Source organism: Dipodomys spectabilis, unplaced genomic scaffold, assembly GCF_019054845.1.
Source record: "Dipodomys spectabilis isolate Male_0828 unplaced genomic scaffold, ASM1905484v1 ptg000108l, whole genome shotgun sequence".
Classification (NCBI taxonomy): Eukaryota; Metazoa; Chordata; class Mammalia; order Rodentia; family Heteromyidae; genus Dipodomys; species Dipodomys spectabilis.
In genome coordinates, this window is record NW_024870785.1 from 21206911 (window position 1) to 21232215 (window position 25305).

The window sequence follows — 25305 nt, forward strand, 5'->3', positions numbered from 1 at the left end:
ACATCTGTCCCCAGCTGGTTGCAGGGGTTGAAGCCATAAGAAGCACCCTGCCCTGTCTGGCATGCCTATACCATTCCTGCCAGCACCCCTCTTTACACGCACTGCACCCCCATATGGTACCAGGGAGCCGGAATGTCACCCAGAGAGCCCTGCCTTCCCCTGCCACTCTTCCCACTGCTATACCTGTCCTAAACCAGGAGCTAGAGGTGCACACCTGTAATCCTAGCTACAGAGGTGGTTGAGATGTGAGGATCGCAGTTTGAAGCCAGATCAAGAGACACTTATCCCCAATTAACCATCAAAAAGCCAGAAATGGAGCTGTGAGTCAAGTGGTAGAGCACTAGCCTTGAGTGAAAAAAGCCAAGCGAGAACATCAGGCCCTGAGTTCAAGTCCCAGTATTGGCTCACACACACACACACACACACACGTACACACACCAGCCGTCTGAGAACATCCATATAGGTGTTTTTCTCAGTCTTCCACTGAGATGCAGGAACACACTCTACCCACAGACTGGACCCCAATTCCGTGGATGACGGTTCGTGGTCCTGGAGTCCCATTCTTTCTCCTCTGCTTGGAAACACATTTGGGCACGCGCGTGCCAGCGGGAATTTACACACTTACACCACTTCTGCTATTTAGCAGGAAAATAAATTATTCGCCCGCGTGGCACTACATTAATAGCAAATCATTTGTGACAAACTTTACAGTCTATTGTGTTTGGTGGATAATGGTAATAATGATAATAATGAAATTACACACAGCAGCGGCCAAGAGCACTTAGGCTAAAACTATAGATTGTTCCACACTGGCACCCCAAATTATTTTCTAAAATAACTAGAGATGTGTACCAAGTCTTTCAAGCCTTCCCTCCCTCCTCCCCTCTTTGTTTAGAAAAATCAGACGTGACCAGCATTCTTTCTGGGCCCCAGTAATCCTGCTTCTGCTTTGGAACTGCCCACTTCCACCATGGGACAGAATCCGGGGGAACGTGGTACCCAGCCTTAGACCTGGGCCTGTCCAGCAATTCACCTACCCTACTCCATGTCCATCCTCTTCTTACTAACTCTTTCGGCATCCAATCCCTCACCATGCTCTGTCTTTGGATATTGAGCTTCTTGGTCCCCAGTGACCATGAGGAAGTATTGTTCAAGGATTGATGAGTGTGTGTGTGTGCACATACACACACACCAGTCCTGGGCTTGAAATCGGAGCCTGGGCACTGTCCCTGAGCTTTTTTGTTCAAGTCTGGCACGCTAGTACTTGAGCCACAGCTCTACTTCTGGCTTTGGGGTAAGCACTTAATTAGAAATAAGAGTCTCGTGGACTTCCCTGCTTGAGCTGGCTTTGAACCACCATCCTCTGATCTCAGCCTCCTGATTAGCTAGGATGACAGGCGTGAGCCACCGGGGCCCAGCAGGATTTCTCTTTCTTCCGCTGGTAATTTACAATACTTGTGTGCTGTTTAAAAATAAATAAATAAAGTTAGTTTGAAGTGTTCTTTAACCAACTTAATTACTGCTAGTCTCTTTCCAAAAGATCGTTCCAGCTAGTGGAATATTAATCTGTAATTCAAAGAGTCCCCAGGTGCAGATTGCAAGATCACGTACACGCAAATAATTAAGACCATGAGCAGAGAGACTCCAAAGAGCCAGGGGTTTTCTCAAAGAATCCAGGAGCAAAAACCACTCAGGAGCTTCAGGTTCTGGGGGTGGCTTTCCTGCCAGCCTTCTAGCTCTCCAGGCATGCTGGGCCAGGCTGGAAATTCAGGTTCTGATGTTTTATGAGGTCAGGATGACAGTAGGAGAGCACCGGTCTGAGAGTCCAGAAACCTGGTTTACAGCCCCAGTAATGGATCTTGTGCAAGTCACACTCCTCCACACACAACAGCATCCTTATCTATAAAAAAATCGAAGCTAGCTAGGTACCCGTGGTCACACCTGTAATCCTAGCTACTCAGAAGGCTGAGAACCTAGGATCAAGGTTCGAAGCCAGCCCAGGCTGGAAGTTTCAGGAGACTCTTTATCTCCAATTTAGCAGCAAAAAGCCAGAACTGGGGTGGCTCAGGTGGTAAAGTACTAGCCTTGAATGAAAAAGCTTAGGGATAGGGCAGAGCTCTGAGTTCAAGCCCTAGTACCAGCAGGAAGGAAAGGAAGGGAGAGGAGAGGGAAAGGAGAAGAGGAGAGGGGAGGAAGGAGGGGAGGAGAGGAAAGCCTCAAAGCAGGCTGGCACAACACTTGTGTCAGAGTGCATCCTGTATGAAAAGCGGGAGGGTGGCACCCCTTTCTTCCCAGAAAGCAGTTTCCTGGAGACCAGGCAGGCTGGGCTCCCTCCCAGCCTCAGTGCGCTCACTGGCTGCTTCAGTCTTTTTTTTACAAAGAGCTTTTATATACAGGTCATTTAATGTCGCTCAGATATCTTATTCCTGGGATATAGACTGGAACAAAAGGCAGAATGACAACAGCCATTAATTTTCCTGTCCAGGATGCCAGCAACAGACAGAGCGAGGCCAGGACCAAGATGCTCAGCAAAGTGCCAAGACTAGAAATGCGCAGCCGGCCTGCGCGCGGCTCAACCACACATTGTGGGACAGGTGTGTGTGTGTGTGTGTGTGTGTGTGTGTGTGTGTGTGTGTGTGTGTGTGTGTGTGTGTGTGTGTGTGTGTGTCTAGACCAGTGTGGGCCCACAGCACTCATTAGAGAAAGGCCTGGTGCTTGGGGACCTAGAGCTGGAGGTGACCAAGTCCCATCCTTTATTTTAGAAGTGTGGAAGCCAAGGAGAGTCATGCGCTCTACAGGGCACCCATTTTGAAAACTACAGCCCCATTTCTTGCCTTCCAGGCCATATCTCTGTATTGTCCCATGGGCCTCTTTCCTCTTTTTTTTTTTTTTTTAGTTGGAGACTACAACTCAAACTCAGTACCTGATGCTTTTGCTGATTGGCTAGTGCTCTACCAACTGAGCCACGCCTCCAACTCCCCCACCTCCACCCCCTTCACTCAGAGGGAAATACAAATTCTACATGCAGAGCTTTTCCCAGTCACCTATGAACGTCTCCATTCTGTAAATGCTAATGTACAGAAAGGTTCCAGAATGCAAGGTGCCAGTGACTCATGCCTTTAATCCTAGCTACTCAGGTGGCTGAGATCTGTGAGGATCAGAGTTCAAAAACACCCGGGGCAGAAAAATTCATGAGACTCTTTATTTCTAAGTACCTAGCCAAAAGCTGTAAATGGAACTGTGGCTCAGGTGGTAGAGAATTAGCCTTATACAAAAACAAAACAAAACAAAAGCTAAAGGAGAATACATGACCTTGAGTTCAAGTCCCAGTACTAGCACCGGAAGGAAGGAAGGAAGGAAGGAAGGAAGGAAGGAAGGAAGGAAGGAAGGAAGGAAGGAAGGAAGGAAGGAAAGAAGGAAGTATGTATGTATGTTAGGTTAAAAAACCAACAAGTGTTAGTGCCACAAGTAGACTACCTGTTTGTGTTGGACTCCATCCTTATGGGCAGGTTTTAATATATTCATCTTTCACTAGAGAAAACAGTTGGGGGCTGGGAAGGTGGCTCAGTGATAGAGCGCTTGCCTAGCACGCATGAAGCCCTGGATTTGATTCCTCAGTACCACATACACAGAAAAAGCCAGAAGTGGTGCTGTGGCTCAAGTGGTAGAGTGCTAGCCTTGAGCACAGAGAGGCTCAGGGACAGAGCCACAGCCCTGAATTCAAACCCCAGGACTGGCAAAAGAAAAAAAAAAAAGGAAGAAAGAAAAGCATATAGTTGGGGAAGTGAAATGACCATCCCAAGGTCGTCCAGCTAGTCAGTGGGTGGTTCGGACTTGAGCCCAGCTGCAGTTGGCCACGTGAGCAGGTGAATGGCTAAACCAGTACCAAAGATGGGCCTGACATTTAGCCTGCCTTTTGTTTGTTTGTTTATGTGCTGGTAGCTAGAACTCAGGGCCATAATGCTTCTCCCTTGGCTTTTTTGCTCAAGGCTGATGCTCTACCACTTGAGCTTTTTGTTATTCAAATAGAGATAAGAGTCTTACAGACTTTGCTGCCCAGGCTGGCTTTAAACCGTGATCCTCAGCTCACAGCAGCTAGGATTACAGGTGTGAGCTACTAGCACCCAGCTCTTCCCTTTAAACTGATGAGTGACCCCCATCTCCTGACTCTGAATCTGCCCCCAGCTCAATGAGGCCAACCACACCATGCCATCCTTCCTGCTGTCCACCTCCACGTGGAAAGCCTGTGGTGTTACAAAAGTCACCGAACACCATCTGCAAAAATGTTCATTTACCCACAGGGAAGCCAAGTAGACCTTTTCCCTGAGCATGTGCTCGTGGATTCATTCAGCTTAACATAACGCTCAGCATCTTCCTTGCTCCCCACCCTGAGAACTAATGCCACCCCCTTTTACTAGAGCAGAAGTCATGCTAGTATAACCCAGTAATGATATTGCACTTACGGTGTGTGTGTGTGTGTGTGTGTGTGTGTGTGTGAAAGAGAGAGAAAGAGAGAGAGAGAGAGAGAGAGAGACAGAGATGATCCTTGGGCTTGAACTCAGGGCCTGGGTACATCCCTGGGCTGTTCTACTCAAGGTTAGCACTGTACCACTTGAGCTAAGGCTCCACTTTTGGCCCTGTTTTTGGTCTGTCATGTGTCTTGAACTCTGGGCCCACTTGAGCCCCAGCACCACTTCCAGTTTTCTGGTGGCTTATTGGAGATGAGTCTCATGGACTACTTTCCTGCCCAGGCTGGCTTTGAACCAGGATCCTCACATCTCAGCCTCTTGAGTAGCTAGAATTACAGGCACGAGCCTCCAGTGCCTGGCACTTTTGGCCTTTTCATGGTTAATTGGAAATGTCTCAAGGACTTTCCTGTCCAGGCTTGGTTCAAACCACAATCCTCAAATCTTAGCCTCCTGAGTAGATAGAATTACAGGCATGAGCCACTGATACCAGGCCTTTTTTGTGTGTTTGCCGGGGTGTAGCGGGGTGTGGAGGGATGGGACCCTAACAAGAGGCAGAGGTGGGGGGCAGTCAGGCAAATGCCAGACTCTGTATATGAAGGTGTTTTACTGTAGTTTTGATCACTAAAATGCCCCAGGAAATAAGTATTTGTTTGCATCTTAGACACAAAGGGAAAGAAGCCAGGCACTGGTGGCTCACATCTGTAAGCCTTGAGCACAAAGAGGCTCAGAGACAGCGCCAGGCCCTGAGTTCAACCCCACAACTGACAAATACACACAAAAACAAAACCACCAAGTCTCGAAGGCTTGCTTTCTTGGTGGACTTTTTGTGCATTATCTTCTAGTGAATTTTATTCCAGTTTTTGTTTGGGGGTAGGACATGAGTTGATTGGCATTTGTGTCTTTAAAGTCTTGTGCGTCTATCTTTTTAGCTCTCTACTACAGAGTCCACAAAAATCAATCCACCAGAAAAGCCACAGCTGGAATAATTCCTGGGCTTACCTACATTCCACATGACAGATCTGAGTCATGGTCAGGGTTACTGAATAAAAAGAGAAATCAAGCTGGGTGCTGGTGGCTCACACCTGTAATCCTAGCTACTCAGGAGGCTGAGATCTGAGGATTGCAGTTCAAAGCCAGCCTGGGTAGGAAAGTCCGTGAGACTCTTCAGTTAACCAGAAAACTGGAAGTGGCACTATGACTCCAGTGGTAGAGCACTCACCTTGAGCTGAAATGCTGAGGGACAGCACCCAGGCCCAGAGTTCAAGCCCCACAACTGACTGCCCCCCTCCCCAATAAAAGATGCTCAGTGACTGCACCTGGGTCCTGAGTTCAAGGCCCAGGATTGGCACAGAGGGGGTGGGGAATCAAATTGATGAGCCTGGATGGAAAGTAATCTAGCATGAGACTGTAAAGGGGGAGAAAGGGCCAGGGGCATGGTGCTCAGGGACTTGAACCTGTGGAGCTCAAGGCAGGGCAATAGGTAGGCAGGGACCATATACCTAAGGTTGCTCATCGAGAAAAGTCACTCTGGAATTAGGCAGAGGAGGGATGGAGGCAGGCTAGTGTGCAGCTCTGCTTGGAAGCTCATTAGAACCATCTGCAACTTCCCATGGTTCCTCCCAGCGCTGTGGGACTTGGGGGGCAGATTGCAGCAACTCCTAGGCCCCTGTAGCTTCTCCTGGATCAGGCCCACCCCTTAGACCGCACCTGCCACTCTTGGGGGCAGAACATCTGTTTGTGTGAGTCTTGAGCAGATAAGAGGGAGCGGTCTAGAGCCTGCCAGAGAAGGCCAGGCATTCTGGATGATGGCTTTCTGGCTCAGCTCTGTTTCAGCGCAGATGCGGCAGTAGAGACAGCCCTGTGCCAGCCCCCATTTCACTTCCCCCACATCATCGTGTGCCTGGAAATCATCGCTTTCCCTTTCTGAGTCTTTGCTTCACCTTCAAGGAGAAAATGGGATATGCTGATCACAGAGGGGCCTGTGGTTCTAATGCTTTATACTTAGGTCCTCCTCTTCACCCTCTGCCAGTCATCTCTGGGACTGTTGTGTGAAGTGTGGGTACGAGTGTGTGGGTGTGTGCACGCATGCGTGTGCATGCTGTTACTGGGGCCTGGATGCTTTCTTTTAGCTTTTTCACTCTAGGCTGGTGCTCTACGACTTGAGCCATAGCTCCAGTCCTGGCATTTTGGAGATTCATTTGCAGATAAGAGTCTCATGGGGGGGTCGGGGGGCTGGGAAGGTGGCTCAGTGGTAGAGCGTTTGTCTTGCATGCCTGAGGCCCTGGGTTCGATTCCTCAGCACCACATAAGCAAAAAGAAAAAAAGCCGGAAGTGGCGTTGTGGCTCAAGTGGTAGAGCGCTAGCCTTGAGCTGAAGAGCTGAGGCACAGCGCACAGGCCCAGAGTTCAGGCCCCACTACCGGACCCCAAAAAAAAGAGTCTCATGGACTTTCCTGCCCAGATGGCTTTGAACCATGATCCTCAGGTCTTAGTCTCCTGAGTAGGTAGGATTACAAGTGTGAGTCATGAGCACCCAGCTATCTCTGGGACTCTAATTCTAAGGTCTACAAATCGTCTGCTCTGCTCATAATTGCTACAATTAATTGTGTCTTTTTTCATGTGTTTGGCTCTGAACTAAGTACTAATGTAATTTTATTTCCTTACAACAACTGCCCAGCCAGATGTGGTGTGTGTGTGTGTGTGTGTGTGTGTGTGTGTGTGTGTGTGTGTGTTCACACTGGGGACTGAACTCAGGGCTTGGACACTGTCACATCGCTTTTTGTTTGTAATTTTGCCAGTCCTGGGGCTTAAACTCAGGGCCTAGGTTCTGTCCCTTAGCCTCTCTGTGCTCAAGGCTAGCACACTACCACTTGAGCCACAGCATAACTTCTGGCTTTTTCTGTTTATGTGGTACTGAGGAATCGAATCCAAGGCTTCATGCATGCTAGAAAGTACTCTGCTACTAAGCTACATTCCTATCCTTGTCACATGGCTTTTTGTTCAAGGTTGGCACTTTACCACTTGAACCACACTTCACTTCTGGCTTTTTGGTGGTTAATTAGAGTTAAGGGTCTCTCACAAGCTTGGCTTTGACCCACGATCTTCAGTTTTCAGCCTCCTGACTAGCTAGAACGATAGATGTGAGACACTACCATCCTAGAAAGGGCTATTTCTAGGGGGGAAACTGAGGCACAGAAAATTCTAATAACTCACCCAAGGTGACTCTGAAGAACCAGGATCTGCAATTCGGTCTTTGGGTCTTTCTAGCCTTCAGTCTGCATTTCTACACTTTAATGAATGCTTTGCCCAACTTCAGTTTGGGCCTGGTGCCATGGGAGCACCTTCCAAATTTTCCTTGGCTCACATGAGAGGAAAAACAAATCTGGGGCCCCCCTGAGCTTTGTGGGTGACCAGAGCCATTCTGGAAAGCCCTGTGGAGGAGTCTGCCCACTCCCTTGTTTGCTCATTTTAGTAAGAACTATCTCTCTCCTGAGCCTGAATAATGACAGGTAGCCAGCTAGAACTAACGACAGTGTTAACTTTTTTCTTGAAATTCTCCCAGGTTCCCTAGCTAGAGACAGCGTGAGCCATGAGCTCATTAAGTACCAGAAGCTGGTCTTCCCGCCGCCCAGATACATACCAGAAAATCTGATCGGTTGCTTTTCCATCTCCAACAACTGGATTGCAAGTCCCCATTCCACTTCCCCTCTTTCCCGGTATCCAATTAGCTGCCAATTAGGTATCCAGGCGTTACCCACCCCTATCCCCGGCCAGCCCCCTGCCAGAGGATGAAGGAAGGACCACAGTGCTCCAGACCAGGTTCAAAGGCATTGTGCCTGGGTTTATCCCGGCTCCCTTCTGGGAGACATGGATTCCTTTGAAAGTGAAATATTAAAAAAAAAAAACCCCACACATGGGGGGAGGCCCACCTGGGACCCCATTTAATTCAATCACCCAGTTTAGAGGGCTGCCTGCCTCTTTTATGTCCCCGTCTGCCAGTCTGGACAGCCCAAACCTGCCCACCCAGCCCCCCAGGGACCAAACCACTTTGGGAGGGAGAAGAAAGAGCTGGGTGGGCCAGGGGAGAGAGGTGAAGGAAGAAAGAGACAGCAAGCAGGAGACTGAGAGGAGGAGGGAGACACACTAGCAGCAGCAGCAGCAGCTTCTGAGTCTCCTGTCTTCTCAGTGCACGACTGAGCTTTAGAATGACAATCATCTTTGTAGTCCTCCAGCCTCCTGGGAAGGCTGGTGGTGACAGCATCTTCTGTTGGGAAGGCTGGTCTTCTGAGGCCGGAGGGGATCCCAGTTTTTTTCTAGGCTGAGGAGGTACGCTTCCTTGTTTAATTTCTAAGCATCCATCTCTGTGATACCAGCTCCTCAGAATTGCTCTGTACAGATAGATGCTCAGGTTGGAAAGGTAGAGAAACTTTTATGGAGATAACAGGGGTGAGTTTGGGGGCTCCAGCCTCCCTACTAACCATGTCTGGAGGAACAGGAAGCCTCTCTTACATTCATATACACAACTATTTTTTTTGTGTGTGTATACATGGTCCTGAGGCTTGAACTCACAGCCTGGACACTGTTTCTGAGCTTTTGTGTTCAAGGCTAGCGCTCTGCCACTCGAGCCACAGCTCTACTTCTAACTTTTTGTTTTGTTTTGGGGTTTTTTTTTGGTCGTTAACTGGGGGTAAGAGTTTCATGGACTTTCCTGCCCAGGCTGACTTTGAACCTGTATCCTCAGATCTCAGCCTCCTGGGAAGTTAGGATTACAGGTCACCAACACCTGGCCCTCCTAGCCTTCTAGTGTGATTTATCCTTTATCTTTTGTCATGTGTCTGATACCTTTCTAGGGGAATGGGTTTGTTTCTCTACCAATTAATGAAGGAAAAGGCAGGAACGTGTTTAGAGCAGAGCAACTTTATTTGAAAGCAGAAATTTAGAGTCTGCTCAGGGAAGGGCCTCAGATCTGAAGATTCCATGGGGTCTGCCTAGAGCTGGGTTATTACAGTGATTGCTTGATGACTTTTCATTGGTTGAGCAGGCACCCCAGGGTATTATGGGAAGAAGAAGCACCACGATGGGGCCCATATTATTTGCCATGAGTTATGTCCGCCACTTCTAACAATTCCTTTTTCTTTCCCTCATGTTGTTGTACCATCTCTACCCCAAGTTATAAGGACCTGAGGGCAGAAACAATACAATTAGTATCCATTTTATCCTAGCTATGCTAATCATTTGTCTTTTTTTTTTCTTCCTTTTTGTGTGTGTGTGTGCCAGTGTCCAGGCTTGAACTCAAGTCCTTGCATTCTTGCTTGACTTTTTTTCCACTCAAGGCTGGCACTCTACCACTTGAGCCACACTTTCAGTTCTGGCTTTGGGGGGGCTAATTAGAGATCAGAGTTTCACAGACTTACCTACATGGACTACCTTTGAACTGGGATCCTCAGATCTCCACCTCCTGAGAAGCTAATATTACAGGCATGAGCCACTGGCACCTAGCCTCACGCCAGTTCTAAGTGAAGCTCATTCCATTCCCTCTGAAGGCCCAAACTCCACAGAGATTCCAGAAGCATTAAATGTGGATGTCCTGTTTAACGAAGCTGCTCCAGGCAGCAAGCCATGTGGTCACCAGAAATCCCAAGGGTCATTAACCCCACCTCCTACTCGAGCACTGTCCTGTTCCTGGCTGACTGGTGCAATGGGCCTCCCCCTCTCCCCCCACCCCCTCCCCCAGCCTTTAGTGATGGCGTACACAGAATCTGGGAATCATAAATAAGGAAGGGAGCTATATTTAGCAAGGGCCTCGCCTCTCCTAAAGAGGAGCTCTGTCATTTGTGAGGTCCTGGTTCAAGTGTCAGCATATTTTTGGAGTCACCTGGATGCCAAGGAGCCTGCAAGAAGCCTGCCCTGTGGGACTGCTTCCCTCTCCACAGTCTGCCCTCTGTGTTGGTCCTGCCACCCCACCCCCCACCCCTGCACCCCCAGGCAGTTCAATGGATCTAGGCATGCTAGGAGCAAACCTGAGACACAAAAGGACTGGGGCTTGTTTTTAGTCCTTCCCTGCTTCCCTCCCTCCCCTCCCCTCTCTCTCTGCTGTCCCTCCTCCTCCTCCTCCTCCTCCTCCTCCTCCTCCTCCTCCTCCTCCTCCTCCTCCTCTTCCTCCCTCTCTATTTTTCACTTTATCAGTTCTGGGGCTTGAACTCAGGTCTGTGCACTGTCCCTGAGCTTTTTCTGCTCAAGGCTAGCACTCTACCACTTTGACCCCAGCGCCACTTCCAGTTTTCTGGTGGTTACTTAGATATAAGAGTCTCACAGATTTTCCTGCCCAGGCTGGCTTCAAACCACAGTCCTCAGATCTCAGCCTCCTGAGTAGCTAGGATTACACGTGTGAGCCACCAGCATCCAGCCTTGATAATGTTTCATTAACTGAATGAACAAATAAATGATGAGCTGACCAGACCTCCCTGGCTGCCATAGATCTCAGGAGCAGCCAGATCCCGTCCTTGGATAATAAACTTTCAGGAGACAGGCTGGCCATTTGTCACTCACCCTCGAGCCTTTTCTCTGGGGAAGCCGCAGGTCACCACCATCAATGATGGATGGGGCATCCTCTGATGAGCAGGCCAGGTCCCTCTCCCACTCAGGGACAAATGGAGCATGACGCAAATGACATCAATAAGAAGACAGAGATGAGCAAGAAGTTGCATTAGGAAAGAGATTGCTTCCTGTCCTCCTTGCAGAAGTAGTGTCTGGAGAGTGGTGGGTAGGTTGACAACTGGAATCTCCACTCTTCAGCCAACTGAGCCAGGAATTGCTGCTTCAGTTCCCTGGCTCATTGAGAGCAATGGGAGCATCACACTTTTGCTTGGGGAGGGATAGGCAAGGGGGAAAGGGTGGTAGGTCAGAATTCCTCTATTGAGCTGGGTACTAGTGGCTTAAGTCTGTAATGCTAGCTGCTAAGGAGGCTGAGCTTCTGAGGATCGTGGTTGGAAGCCAACCTAAGCAGGAAAGTCCGTGAGACTCTTATCTTCAATTAACCACCAAAAAAGCTGGAAGTGGAGCTATAGCTCAAGTAGTAGAGCACTAGCCTTGAGCACTAAAGCTCAGGACACTGCCCAGGCTCTGAGTTCTTGCCCCAGGACTGGTGTGTGTGCAGACAGATACACACACACACACACACACACACACACACACACACACACACACACTATTGATATACAAGCTTGTTCCACATACCAAGTTTCCTGTAGAATCTAAAAGGTAATCTGAGTTGGTGGTGTAGTTCAAATCATAAGGGCAAAGTCCTGAGTTCAAACACCAGTAACACCAAAAAGAAAATTCAATAAGGTTTACACACACACACACACACACACACACACACACACACACACACACACAATGAATGGAGCCGGGCTTACGTCTGTAATCCTAGCTACTCAGGAGGCTGACATCTGAGGATCAAGGTTCAAAGCCAATTCAGGCCACATCTGAGATTGTCTTGTTTCCAATTAACCAGTTAAAAGCCGGACATTGCGGGTGTGGCTCAAATGGTAGAATGCCAGCTGTAAGCACATTGCCAAGGGAGAGACACACCTGACCCTCAACCCTGCTTTTGCAATTAGAGGTGACTCTGTCCCCAGGGGACATTTGTCACTATCTGGTTGTCTCTGGATGGTGCAGTGATGTCAGGAGGAGGCTACAGGCATGTAGTGGGTAGTGGTCTAAGGCTGCAGTACACAGGAGAGCCCTACAACAAACAAACAAACATGTTCTAGTTCAGTATGTGTCTGGAAGCAAGGTTGAGAACCCTTGCTTTGTTATTTAATGGGAAATGGGAGATGAGGTGGTCTTACTTGATCTTCGGAGGAGCCGGCTGGAGCTGAACACATAGCTTGGGGGACAGTAAGAAGAGTAGGTATGGAGGCCCAGGTGACGTGCACCAGCTCCCAAACAGGCACTCAGGGCTAGAATTAGTTCCCTCTGCCTTTAAGGGACCCCTCCCCTTGTTCCCTTTGCCCTAGAGGATGGAGGGACACGCTGCCTACTTGGGGGTTAAGGTAGCTATAGTTGATACTTAAGTAACTGCGGAGGGAAGAAGTGTAATAAAGAGATCACTAAGAGCTAATGATGCATCGCAGGAATTCTGAGTCGTCAGCATCTTGCAGACTTAGGCATGGTGTCAGGAGATTTGGGTTTTAATCTACAGCACCTTGGTCTATGAATATTTAATTCTGACCGTGGGAATAGGGGAGAGATAGGGAAGTGAGCGATGGCTCCGTTCAGAGCTTGGATAACTGCCTGGCATTCGTCTTTTCCACATAGACAAAACATTTGCCTCTCGCCCCCTGATCCTCTGGACCATTTCTCAAGTGGAGACAGAGCAGAGGCTCCCTGTATCAGCACCCCAGCAGGCCCTGCCTTGCCCTCCTTTGTGATGACCTGACCCTCCCTCCACTTCCAGGCTCCCTCTTGAGAAATGTCCCGTACTCCAGGCAAGAACAGAGGGACAGGGGCTGCCCAGGGATGGATAAGAGCTTCGGCCCAGCCACAGGGGCTCAGGGTGAGGGCTTTCCACTCAGCCTCTCAAACTTCACTGCCACAGGCCACCCCTCCTCCCCGTGGACTCCCGTGTCTATAATAGGGAAGAACTATCCTTCTTTTCCACTCCCTCATTGGCCCAACATCCTCCTACCCATTTCCCCATGAGGACCAATGAGAACCGAGGCTGTAGGGGGCAGGAGGTGGGGAGAAGCAGTAAGGGAAGGAAGTGCTGGCCTAGAACTTTTCTCTCTCTCTTTTTTTAATGTCAGTTGTAGGACTTGAACTCAGGGTGTGGTCTGGGTACTATCCCAGAGCTTTTTCTGCTCAAGGCTAGTGCTCTACCTTTGAGCCACAGTTTCACTTTTAGTTCTTGGGTGGTTAACTGGAGGTAAGAATATCTTCCTAGACTGGGGCTGGGAAGGTGGCTCAGTGGTAGAATGATTGCCTTGCATGCATGAGGCCCTGGGTTCGATTCCTCAGCACCACACAAGCAGTAAAAGCCAGAAGTGATGCTGTGGCTTGAGTGGTAGAGAGCTACCCTTGAGCTGAAGAGTTGAGGGACAGAACCCAGGTCCAGACTACAACCGACAAAAGGAAAAAAAAAGAATCTCACAGGACTGGCTTCAAACTACAATCCTCAAATCTCAGCCTGCTGAGTAGCCTGGGTTACAGGCATGAGCCACCATTGCCTGGCTGGCCTAGAGCTTTTCAAAGATCTTCTGCTCTTTCCCTACCACCTTTGGTCATTTGGTTTAAATCAGAATGGTTAACGCTGAGTCAAAAGGAATGCGTGCTGCTTTTTCTTTTTCTTTTCTTTTTTTTTCCTGTGCCAGATCTGGCACTTGAACTCAAGGTCTAGGCACTGTCCCTTAAGCTTTTATGATCAAGGCTAGCAGTCTAGCACATAAGCCATAGCTCCACAGACTTTCTTTCTTTTTTTGGGGGGGGGGGGGGTTTCAGTCGTGGAGCCTGAACTCTGGGCCTGGGCGCTGTCCCTCAGCTCTTCAGCTCAAGGCTAGCGCTCTACCACTTGAGCTACAGCGCCACTTCCGGCTTTTTTCTTTTTGCTTATGTGGTGCTGAGGAATCGAACCCAGGGCCTCAGGCATGCAAGGCAAGTGCTCTACCACTGAGCCACCTTCCCAGCCCCTCCACAGACTTTCTTGTCCAGGCTTCTAACCTCAGATCTCAACCCCTTAAGTAACTAGGATTACAGGCTTGAGCCCCTGGCACCTGGTCTTTGGAGACAAGGGGTCTCACTATGTCACCTAGGCTGACTTTGAACTCAAAATCACCCTCAGTACTGGGATTACAAGGGATATATCTTGATGTCCATCCAACTAAAGTATCAGATATGTATGAAGAAAGGTTTTGTTTTTCTTATGATGGTTTTTCTTGTTAGATCTTGGGATTGAACCCAAGGCCTTAAGCATGCTAGACAAGAATGTTACCACTGCGCTACCTCTCTAGCCATGTCTACAGGTTTTATTAGGTCCTTAAAAACATGTAACAGCAGCTCTGACCCAGTGGGAAGCCATGCAAATAAACAGAAAAACATTTGTAGATTGAAAAAGCAAAGCTACTTGGAGCTCATATCCAAATGGACAGGAAAAGGTCACACTCCATTTAAAATATTCTGATTAGGGAAGCAGGGAAGCGTGTAGTGCAACTGAAAGATATTTCTCCCCAGAGTGATCAAATGGGGGAAAATGTTAGGGTTCATGAGGATAAATGCCAATTATGTACAAAATTTACTTAAAGCATGATGGACACCAACGGGGGGGGGGGGGGGGGGGGGGCTTCTGCCTGTAATCCTAGCTATTCAGGAGGCTGAGATCTGAGGATCATGGTTTGAAGCATGGGCAGCAGTTGGTGAAACTGTCATCTGCAATTAACCAGTAAAAAGCCAGAAGTGGAGGTATGGCTCAAGTGGAAAAGTTTGAGACTTGAGACAAAAAAAAAAAGAGAAAGAAAGCTAAGTAATAGCTGGGAATGTGGCTTAGTGGTAGAGTGCTTATCTAGCATGCATGAAGCCCTGGGTTTGATTCCTCAGTACCATATACCAGAAAAAGCTGGAAGTGGCACTGTGGCTCAAATGGTAAAGTGCTAGTCTTGAACCCATAGAGGCTCAGGGATAGTACCCAGGCCCTAAGTTCAAGCCCCAGGACTGGCAAAAAAAAAAAAAAAAAAAAAAGCTAAGTGAGAGTATAAAGCTCTGAGTTCAAGCCCCAACTACCAAACACACACAGAGCTAGGCATTGGTGGCTTCTACCTGTAATCCTAGCTACTCAGAAGGCTGAGATCTGAGGATCATGGTTCAAAGCCAGCCCAGGCAGGAAATTCCATCAGACTCTTCTTTTTTTTTTGAGGGGTCTGGTTGTGGGGCCTGAACTCTGGGCCTGGGCGTTGTCCCTCAGCTCAAGGCTAGCGCTCTACCACTTGAGCCATAGCACCACTTCTGGCTTTTTTAAATTTTCTGCTTATGTGGTGCTGAGGAATTGAACCCAGGGCCTCATGCATGCAAGGCAAGCGCTCTACCACTGAGCCACCTTCCCAGCCCTCCATGAGACTCTTATCTCCAATAAACCATTAGAAAACCGGAAGTGGCACTGTGACTCAACTGGTAGAGCACTGGCCTTGAGCTGAAGAGCACAGGGACAGAGCCCAGGCCCAGAGTTCAAGCCCCATGACCAACAAAATAAATAAATAAGTAAATAAAATAAATAAATAAATGAAATCCCACTCACCAGCAATGACAAGAAAATGAGACAGAGCTACTTACCCACTGTCCTCAAGGTGAATGAAAGGGTCATGCCATGATTACAACAGGTCTTGATCTTCTCTCACAGATACAGTCATACACCCTGGCCAATTCTGCCTTGGACTGTCACCTCACACTATTGTGTCTTCCTGTCACACCTTTCCCCAATTATACGCGCCTTAGGCTGACCTCCAGGTACTTGCGTTTTCTCCGGGCAGCTGCTGGAGGATCCAGGGGCACCCAGACGCAAAGCCTGGCAACTCTTCACTTCCTCCTTGACCCTTCCAGGCTTCGGGATCCTGGCCTGTGTGCTCCTTGATCCTCATGAAGGAGCAAGACTTGACCATTCTCCTCCCCTCTGACCTCCCATGGACAGGTTTGTTGATTTGTAGCTAGGGTTGATTGACCAGTTATTACATACCAGGCCATAGGATAAAGGTATAAAGTGGATTTTCTCGTTTATTATAGAGGCTGCTGTTTTTATGAGGAAGAAAAGCACGAAGTTACAAAACTTACCCCAGTCCCACAGCGAGGAAGTGGCTGGAGCCCAAGCCACTAACACCTGCTGTCTTGCCAGTGATGGTGTGGTGTTGATGGGAGAGGGCCCAGGATGCTGGCAGGCAGCCTGGGCTTAAACAGCCATCCTTACTACTCCACGATGACACAGTACCTGATGGTTTTCCATTAGTGCCTGATTCAGGGGTTCGTTTATGTGTGAGATGTGGTCCCAGGTTACACAGAGTCGACTTGTATTTCCCATAACTTTTTCCTCTTGAGTTAATTTAGTTACTGATCTCTTCCATTTGGGGGAAAGATATATCACAAACCAGGCAGTTGGTTCTCAACGCCTGTAATCCTGGCTACTTAGGAGGCTGAGATCTGAGGATCATGGTTTGAAGCCAGCTCAGGCAGAAAAGTCTGAGATTCTTATCTCCAATTTAACCAGCAAAAACAGACAGACCAAGAAAAAAAGTGGAAGTATGGCTCAAGTGGTAGAACCTTAAGCAAAAAAGCTGAGCAAGAGTGTAAGGCCCTGAGTTCAAGCTCCATAGCCTGCACAAATAGAAAAATGTAGATCCCACCATACGAATGCGCCCATGCACATGCATGCACACACAGTATAAGGTACGAGAGAAGCCATTGGCATCAGGCTTTCTAGAAGTGTGTGTACATGAGTTCTCCAATGTCTGAAGTCACCCCCATTCCAGCACTTTCATACTGGTCTGTTCATCCCAAGAAGGAAGTCACCTCTCAACACGAGTAGGTGCTTGGGAAAAGGTGAGTGGACAAGTAGAGTAATGGAAGTTGCAGGAACCAGGAAGCATTTTTGTTTCCTACTGGGTCTGGCCAGGCCAGGTCAGGCAGGTCCATTGGCAAGACAGGTATAGCAATATTACTGGGTTGCACCGAGGACCAACTGGCTTCAGATTCTATTTTTCTTTTTCTTTTTTCTCATCATGGGGCTTGACCTCAGGGCCTGAGTTCTGTCCCTAAGTTCTTTTGCTCAAGGCACGTGCTCTACCACTTTGAGCTCCACTTCTGGTTTTTGAGTGATTAATTGGAAATAAGACTCTATCAGACTTTCCTGCCCAGGCTGGCTTTGAACTGGGATCCTCAGTCTTATGAATAGCTAGATTTACAGATATAAACCACTGGTGCCTGGCTGGCTTCAGATTCTTTTTTTTTTTTGGGGGGGGGGTCCGGTCATGGGGCCTGAACTCTGGGCCTGGGCGCTGTCCCTCAGCTCTTCAGCTCAAGGCTAGCACTGTACCACTTGAGCCACAGCACCACTTCCGGCTTTTTTCTTTTTGCTTATGTGGTGCTGAGGAATCGAACCCAGGGCCTCATGCATGCAAGGCAAGCGCTCTACCACTGAGCCACCTTCCCAGCCCCTGGCTTCAGATTCTTAATGCTTTCTAATAGCGCCAAGGCCTTGGCAGGAGCTGTGGTCCCAACAAACAAAATGGAGCCCGGTGTGCTTGATCCCAAGGTGTCCATGCTGGTGAAGTGTCTGGTCTTGGCAGAGTCCCTGCAGCCTGTGCCCTGTCCCCATGCTACCTTTAGGTCCCTCCTTTGGGATATTCTCTAGAAAGAGTCCCAGTTACCTGAAGTGGGAACTGGGAACCCAAAAACTTGGGCCTGCCCTGCTAGAACCTTCTCTGAGCCTTTGTCTCCCTGTCTATAAAATGAGGAAAGCAGATCTTAATCACATTTGAAAGGAGTAAGTTTCATTCCTGTATGTCAGAGGTTCATGCATGTATGATATCCATGTATGTTAGACATTCATATATGTAAGGTGGTACCTGGCCAGGAATTTGTTTTTATTATAGTCGAGTCACATCATAAACACACTAAACTCAGTGAATCAACTACATGTTCGTGGCAACAAAGGAGGTAGAGAAATGCCAGTGTGGCGGGGCGCTGGTGGCTCACGCCTGCAATCCTAGCTACTCAGGAGTGACCACATGACCCAGTCAGCCAGCAGGAGGGACTTCCAGGAGATTATGGAGCTGATGGAGTGATCCTACCACCGATCCTTTAGCTGCCAAAGTAGTTCCACTCTATCCATAATGAGCCTACTGACCCCAGTGACACTTTCCAGCCCCACCTCACCCCCATACCTGGCATTTCCTTTCTGAGTGCCTAAACCCTAGAAACCTGGAGCACAGAGAGCCACCCCAATCATCACCCCAGTGTACAGGTAGAAAAGTGACTAGCAGCTTTCTCCCTCCCGCCCCCAGGACTGATGGGCTTCAGGGAATGTGGGATGTTTTGTGCTGAAAGCTAGGTACCAGTAGCTCACACCTGTAATCCTAGCCACTCAGGAGGCTGAAATCTGAGGATCATGTTTTAAAAGTCAGCCCACAGCAAAGTCTGTGAGACTCTTATATACAATTACCCACCAAAAAGCTGGAAGTGGAGCTATGGATCAAGTGGTAGAGCATTAGTCTTGAGCAAAAAGCTAAGGGACAGTGCCCAGGCCCTGAGTTGAACACACATGTGCGTGCACGTGCGTGCGTGTGTGCGCGCACGCACACACACACACACACACACAGAGCAGTCACCTTATCAGACTTTGAAATGAGACAATCTTTAAAGCCCGTGGCCCTGCTTTCTCTCTTAGGAAGCTTGCCTAGTCTCTTTAGCTGGCTACAATACATTGGACCTCTTCTCCAATGGGTCCTTCAACCTGCCCTCCACCCTCCAACCCTATTCCAGAATTCCAGTGATTGAGGCCATAGTTTGCCACACCTATATGCATATATATATGTATCCTATATGCACATATATATATATATGTATCCTATATGTATATATATATGTATCCTATATGTACCAGGAGGAGGGCAGGGGGGGCAGATGACTGGGCAGCCCTCCCCTGGCACTGTCATTCCGTCCCTCTCTACAGCTGCCGAGTACTCTTGGAAACATTTAATTACAGGCAAAGATCTCAAAGGCTGGTCTATTAACTCCAGGGAAGCATTTCTTTCTCCTTCTCCTTGGGATGCTGGCTGCTTACACAGTAATGCAATTAAACTGAAGATCAGACAGCCTAAGGCCTGAGGTACTGGTGAAATGGAGAGACATGGGGGGGGGGGGGCTGGGATGGACTGAGCAGTAGGGTCACAGAAAACAGGGGGTGCCAGAAAGGATCCGGGCTAAGGGGAACAGAGAAAACCACCAACCATGAAAAGGGTGGTTGATGGGCCGACCTGGGGACTCCAGCATTGCAAACCTGCAGAGGAGGGGTCGGAGGCGTGGTTCAGGTGGTGGAAAGCCAGCTAGTGAGAGAAAGCATCAGATGTAGAGTTTTGAGTCAGACTCGCCCCCCCCCCCCCAAAAAAAAGGGAAAAGAAATAAACCTGGACCGGCACTTGGAGGTGGCGGCGGAATTACAGATGTGGGTTACAGGTGTCCACGCTGCCACGCAGACACCCCCGCACGCAGCCTTCTATCTGGTCGGAAGAGGGACGGGAAGATCGCGTGGACATGGGGTCCAGACTCCCCTCCCCCCTCATTCCAGGGGAACCCGCAAGCCCTGACTGCATCCTCCCTTGCAGGCTGCGACAGCGACCATTGGGGTCCCCACTGCAGCAACCGCTGCCAGTGCCAGAACGGCGCCCTGTGCAACCCCATCACCGGCGCCTGCGTGTGCGCCGCCGGCTTCCGAGGGTGGCGCTGCGAGGAGCTGTGCGCGCCGGGCACGCACGGCAAGGGCTGCCAGCTGCCGTGCCAGTGCCGCCACGGCGCCAGCTGCGACCCGCGCACCGGCGAGTGCCTCTGTGCTCCGGGCTACACCGGCGTCTAGTGAGTAGCGCGGAGGGGCGGGGCCTGGGGGCGGGGCCTGGGGGCGGGGCCTTGAGAGGGGGCAGGGCTTGGGTGGAGCCCGCGAATGGGCGGAACTTGTGTGAAGAGGTGACGATTGGTGGAGCCAGCAAAGGGGGCGGGGTTTGGGAAATGGGGGTGGGTGGATGGGGATAGGGCCTTGTGAGGGGCGGGGCTTGGGTGGAGCCTTTGAACGGGTGGGGCTTGGGCGAAGGGGCGGGGATTGGTGGTCAGTAAATGGGGCGGGGCCTTGCAAGGAGCTGGATCTGGGTGGAGTTTTGTGAATGGAGCCGGATTGGGGTGGAGTCAATGAATGGGACCGGGCCTTGTGAGGGGCGGGGTTTTGTGAAGGGGCGTGGTCTGGTCGCCCCTCACCGCGCCTTCTGAGTTCCCAGGGCCTTACCTCTGGGTGGTGGGAGCTAGAGGAAGGGCTAAATAATCTGGGCTGTCACGTCTGCATTCGGACCCCAAGCCTAGCAGTCTAACATGCCCAGGTTTGGCCCACACATGGGCTCAGATCTACGCCTCGGGGTCACTGGTGGTCCTCCAGAGACTGCATAGGTGGCAATTCTCAAGACCAGAGGAGCTCAGCGAACAACTCCCACGGGCCCTTTCCTGGCACACTGCCCAGACTTCAGCTTGAAATTCTTGACTTTAACCCCTGAACCACTGTGATCAGCTGTGCCTGATGGACCCTTCCGGATCTAGAAAGGGAAGGAGCGAGCCCTCCAATGGATGATGTGCAGATTAGAAGGTTACTGTGTTTGTTCCCCCTCCCCCGCCCGCCTCACCACCACCACACTTTCTCTGGTGAGACCCCCCAAGCAGCCCCAGTTCCCTGGAGAATCCTCATTGTCTGGGAACCTCCAAAGCACTTCAGCTGAACCCTGACTGAGGTTCTTCTAGGTCTTGTTTTTGGCCAGCTCCCAGGACAGTTTTGAGCCAAAGGTTCTAGCCTAAGACCAAGACCCAGGCAGATTGTCCCCCCACCCTTCAATAGGGTCCAGAGCTCACCACGGCAGCTAGCTAGGAACCTTCTGGAGCTTGGAGGGGACATCACTTAGATTGTTCCCATCTGGACATAGGAAGTCTTAAAGGCAAGACCCAGTGTCCTAGCTCATGCTGTTTCTTCTGCTGGATATGCCCTTCATTCTCAGTGAAATTAACTTTGCCTTCAAGGCCCAAGTGAAGTGTGTTCCTCTGAGGGAAGAATGCCTCAGCCTCCTCCACAGAAGACCATTATACTAAGGACATATGTGAGCTCATCTGTGTTGCCCCAAGCTCGCTGCACCTTAATATATTATCTCTAAGCTCTTCTGCCCCCTGCTGGCCTGAAGCAGTACTGCAACCTTCATTGACCCTGTTAGGGTTCTTGCCTGTGGGGTACACCAGTTCTTAGCTCTGGGCATGGGGATTGGCAGCAAGGGGCTGCAATGGGAATGTGGCTGTTTACACCTTGCTTCTCCATGTAGCTGCGAGGAGCTGTGCCCCCCTGGAAGCCATGGAGCTCACTGTGAGCTGCGCTGCCCCTGCCAGAATGGGGGCACCTGTCACCACATCACCGGCGAGTGTGCGTGTCCTCCAGGCTGGATGGTAAGTGGACCTTCAGGATCTGTGTGGGTGCTGTAAAAGGTCTGAGCATCTCTCACATATACCTTGAGAAGGTCAATTCCTTCCCCATCCTGAGTACTCCTACCCAGTGATAGTCACAAGGCCCCATTAAACACTGGCAGTAGCACCATGAATGGACACCGCTAGGTGCTGTGTTGCCTAAGGAAAGTGACTTAACCTCTCTGAGTCAACAAAAGAGTTGAACCTGTCTCATAAAACTGGCTCTGTCAAACCGGGCACCGGTGGTTCCCATCCGTAATCCTAACTACTTGGGAGACTGAGATCTGAGGATCAAGGTTCGAAACCAGTCAGGAAAGTCCCATGGATTTTTTTTAATCTCCAACTAACCACCAAGAATCTGGAAGTGGAGCTGTGGCTCAAGTGGTAGAGCTCTAGCCTTGAGCAAAAGGAGCTCAGAAACAGGGCCCAGGCCCAGAGTTCAAGGCCCAGGACTGACCAAGAAATTTTTTTAAAAAATGGCTCTGGAAGGTAGCTCAGTGGTAGAGTGCTTGCCTTGCATGCATGAGGCCCTGGGTTCGATTCCTCAGCACCATATAAGCAGAAAAAGCTGGAAATGGCGCTGTGGCTCAAGTGGTAGAGTGCTAACCTTGAGCTGAAGAGCTGAGGGACAGTGCCCAGGCCCAGAGTTCAGGCCCCACAACCGACAATAAATAAATAAATAAATAAATAAAATTTGACTACGTCTTTAGGCATAGGTACTCATCTGGGCTGCCAGATATGACCAAAAGGGCTGGGAAGGAGGAGACACCACCACAAAATACAATTCACTTGAACTTATAAAATGTCACCCTCTCCTCTCACACTCCTCTGGTTTTGTGAGGTTCAGAATCTGTATTTTCTCAACTTCTCCAAGTGCTTCTGAATGCAGACTTGAGCCGGCTGTCCCATAGAGGGGTGACCCATTGAGCGGGACTCATGGAGGAGAGGGGAGGAATCATAACTTCACATGAGGCCCAAAACTTTAGGACTTAATGTCCCATGATGACTCTGTCAGAAGCTTCCGTATCTTTGGTCTCTGCTTCTCCAGTTCAAACCAGATCTAGCTACAGCAAGCCCTGTCCTGTAGGGCTGCCTTGGTGGTTGGGAGCTCAGATAAGATAATGTGTGCCTGAAGTGCTCCAAAGACACAGTTTACAGCCAGGGACAGTGGCTCATGCCTGTAATCCTAGCTTCTCAGGAGGCTGAGATGTGAAGTTGGAGGTTCAAAACCAGCCCAGACAAGGAAAGTCCATGAGACTCTTATCCCCAATGAACCAACAGAAAACTGGAAGTGGTGCTCTCGCCTTGGGCTGAATTGCTCAGGGACAGCACCCAGGCCTAGAGTTCAAGCCCTACAACCGACCAAAAAAAAAAAAAAAAGACACAGTTTACAACTGTTGGTTTTTTATTTTTATTTTTGTCAGCCGGGGGCTTGAACTCAGGGCCTACGTGCTATCCTTGAGCCTTTTTTGCTCAAGGCTAGTGCTCTACCACTTGAGCCACAGCTCCAGTTGTGATTTTTCTGGTGGTTTATTGGAAATAAGAGTCTCACAGACTTTCCTGCTGGGGCTGGCTTTGAACCACGATCCTTAGATCTCAGCCTCCTGAGTAGCTAGAATTACAAGAATGAGCCACCAGCATACAATTGATTTGTATCTGTGGATACCACCTTCTACCCGTAGAGACACGCCTTGCCCCTACCCCCAGCCCTGTTCAGCCACCAAAGTCCTGTGTGTGCCTCTTCTGCAGACCTAAGATCCTCAAAGCTGGGCAGGCTCACCAAGGCTGCCTTTTAGGCTAAGGCTCTGTCTGTGTCTCCCATGATGTTCTTTATTGGAGGGCAGGTTCTGGGACACACCCGTCTCCCTCCCCAGCGTTGAGACCAGGCTGCTGAGCAAAGGATGGTATTTCTGGAGGCCGAGGACACCAGAGTCTGGGGCAGACAGGAGAGACACCTACAGCCATCTCAAACCCGGCAAGAAATGACCTTGGAGATCCTCTGACCCAGTATTGGCCAAACATGAATACAGAGGGGGCGGGGCAGCTCTCGCAAGCCCTTCTGGGATCTCTGTGTAATAAGCTCCCCAGATAACTTTGAGGAAGGCTATGCGTCTGCACTGGAAGTAATTGATCAAGACCAAAGGATTTCTTGTGTTCCCCGTGGAAGCCTATGGCTCCTTGGGGGTAAAGGTGGAAGTATGGAGCCTAATAATTAGCAGTCTGGCTCCCATCCCACCTCCACGGCTTCATTTTAATCAATTTTCTGCGTGGAGAACTTTAGGTAACAGTTCCCATAAAAAAAAAAAAAAACGAGATCCAGCTGGGAATGTGGCTTAGTGGTAGAGTGCTTGCCTACCATGCATGAAGCCCTGGGCTCCATTCCTCAGTATAAACAGAAGAAGCCAGAAGTGGTGCTGTGACTCAAGTGGTAGAGTGCTAGCCTGGAGCACAGAGAGGCTCAAGGGCAGTGCCCAAGCCCTGAGTTCAAGCTCTACCTCCTACTGCCAAAGCAGTTTAGATAGCACTGGTCTGTCATGACCTTTCTCAGATGAGGAATTTGAGGCCAGCAGAGACTAGTGACTTAGGTTAGACCAGTCTGCCAGTTAGAATGCAGTAGAGTTTGATCCAAATCTTTTTTTTTTTTTGGCTTGTTTTGAACTCAGGCCTGGGCGCTGTCCCTGAGCCTCTTTGTGCTCAAGGCTAGCACTCTACCCCTTGAGCCACAGCACTATTTCCAGTTTTCTGGTGGTTCATTGGAGATAAGAGTCTCCCAGAATTTCCTGCTCAGACTCGCTTTGAAATGTGGTCCTCAGATCTCAGCCTCCTGAGTAGCTAGGATTACAGGCATGAGCCACTGGTGCCCAGCTTGAATGCAAATCTTTGTTTCCTTAATGCCAGGCTTTTGGTATCTGGTTGTTTGTCTGTCTTTTTTATATTTGTGTGTGCTGGGGTTAGAACTCAGAGCCTGAATGCTATCCCTAGCTTTTTTTACTCAAGGCTAGCACTTTACCACTTGAGCCACACCTCCACTTCTGGCTTTCTGGTTAGTTGAAGATAAGAGTCTTACAGATTTTTCTGCCCAGGTTGGCTTTGAACTGTGATCCTCAGATCTCAGCCCCCTTTATAGCTGGGATTACAGGCGTGAGCCACTTGCACCTGACTCTTCTGAAGAGAACAGAGAGGCAGATGTCAGGTTTTTTTTTCTTCCCACCCTGAATAGCTCTGTGGAATGGTCCAGACATCTCCAGCCAGGTTCCAGTGATCCCCAGCTAGGCAGGCTGGGGTTTGGAGGTAGACAGTAAGGTGGGATGGGACGGTGCGGGGGAGCAGCAGCATGTGGCGGTGAACCTAGAAAGGTGTCTCTGGAGAGGATGCTGTGCACAGGTCTTGGTCAGAGAGGGAGGAGGCCAGATCAGAGAGGTATTTGTCACCCCCTACTCCAACGCAGCGAGAGATTTTTTTCTTGCAGAGGATGAGAAAGTCTGTCCATAGAAACCTTTGGATGTGAGGACTTTATATTTTTAATTTTATTGTAGACAACTGCATTTCTATTTCTGACATAGCATTTAACTTGCAAATTTGCATGAATTATTAATACC

The 25305-nt window shown here is 49.5% G+C and overlaps 1 protein-coding gene across 2 annotated transcripts in view; it reads left to right on the top strand.

Annotated features, from left to right (window-relative positions):
- Positions 1–25305, top strand: part of Megf11 (multiple EGF like domains 11) — a 183389-nt gene that overhangs the window by 103455 nt on the left and 54629 nt on the right. For both annotated transcript variants that reach the window (XM_042687633.1, XM_042687634.1), the window contains exons 5-6: positions 19831–20077; positions 21568–21688. In XM_042687633.1, the coding sequence (XP_042543567.1) occupies positions 19831–20077; positions 21568–21688 (368 nt within the window). The remainder of the gene's footprint in view (positions 1–19830; positions 20078–21567; positions 21689–25305) is intronic.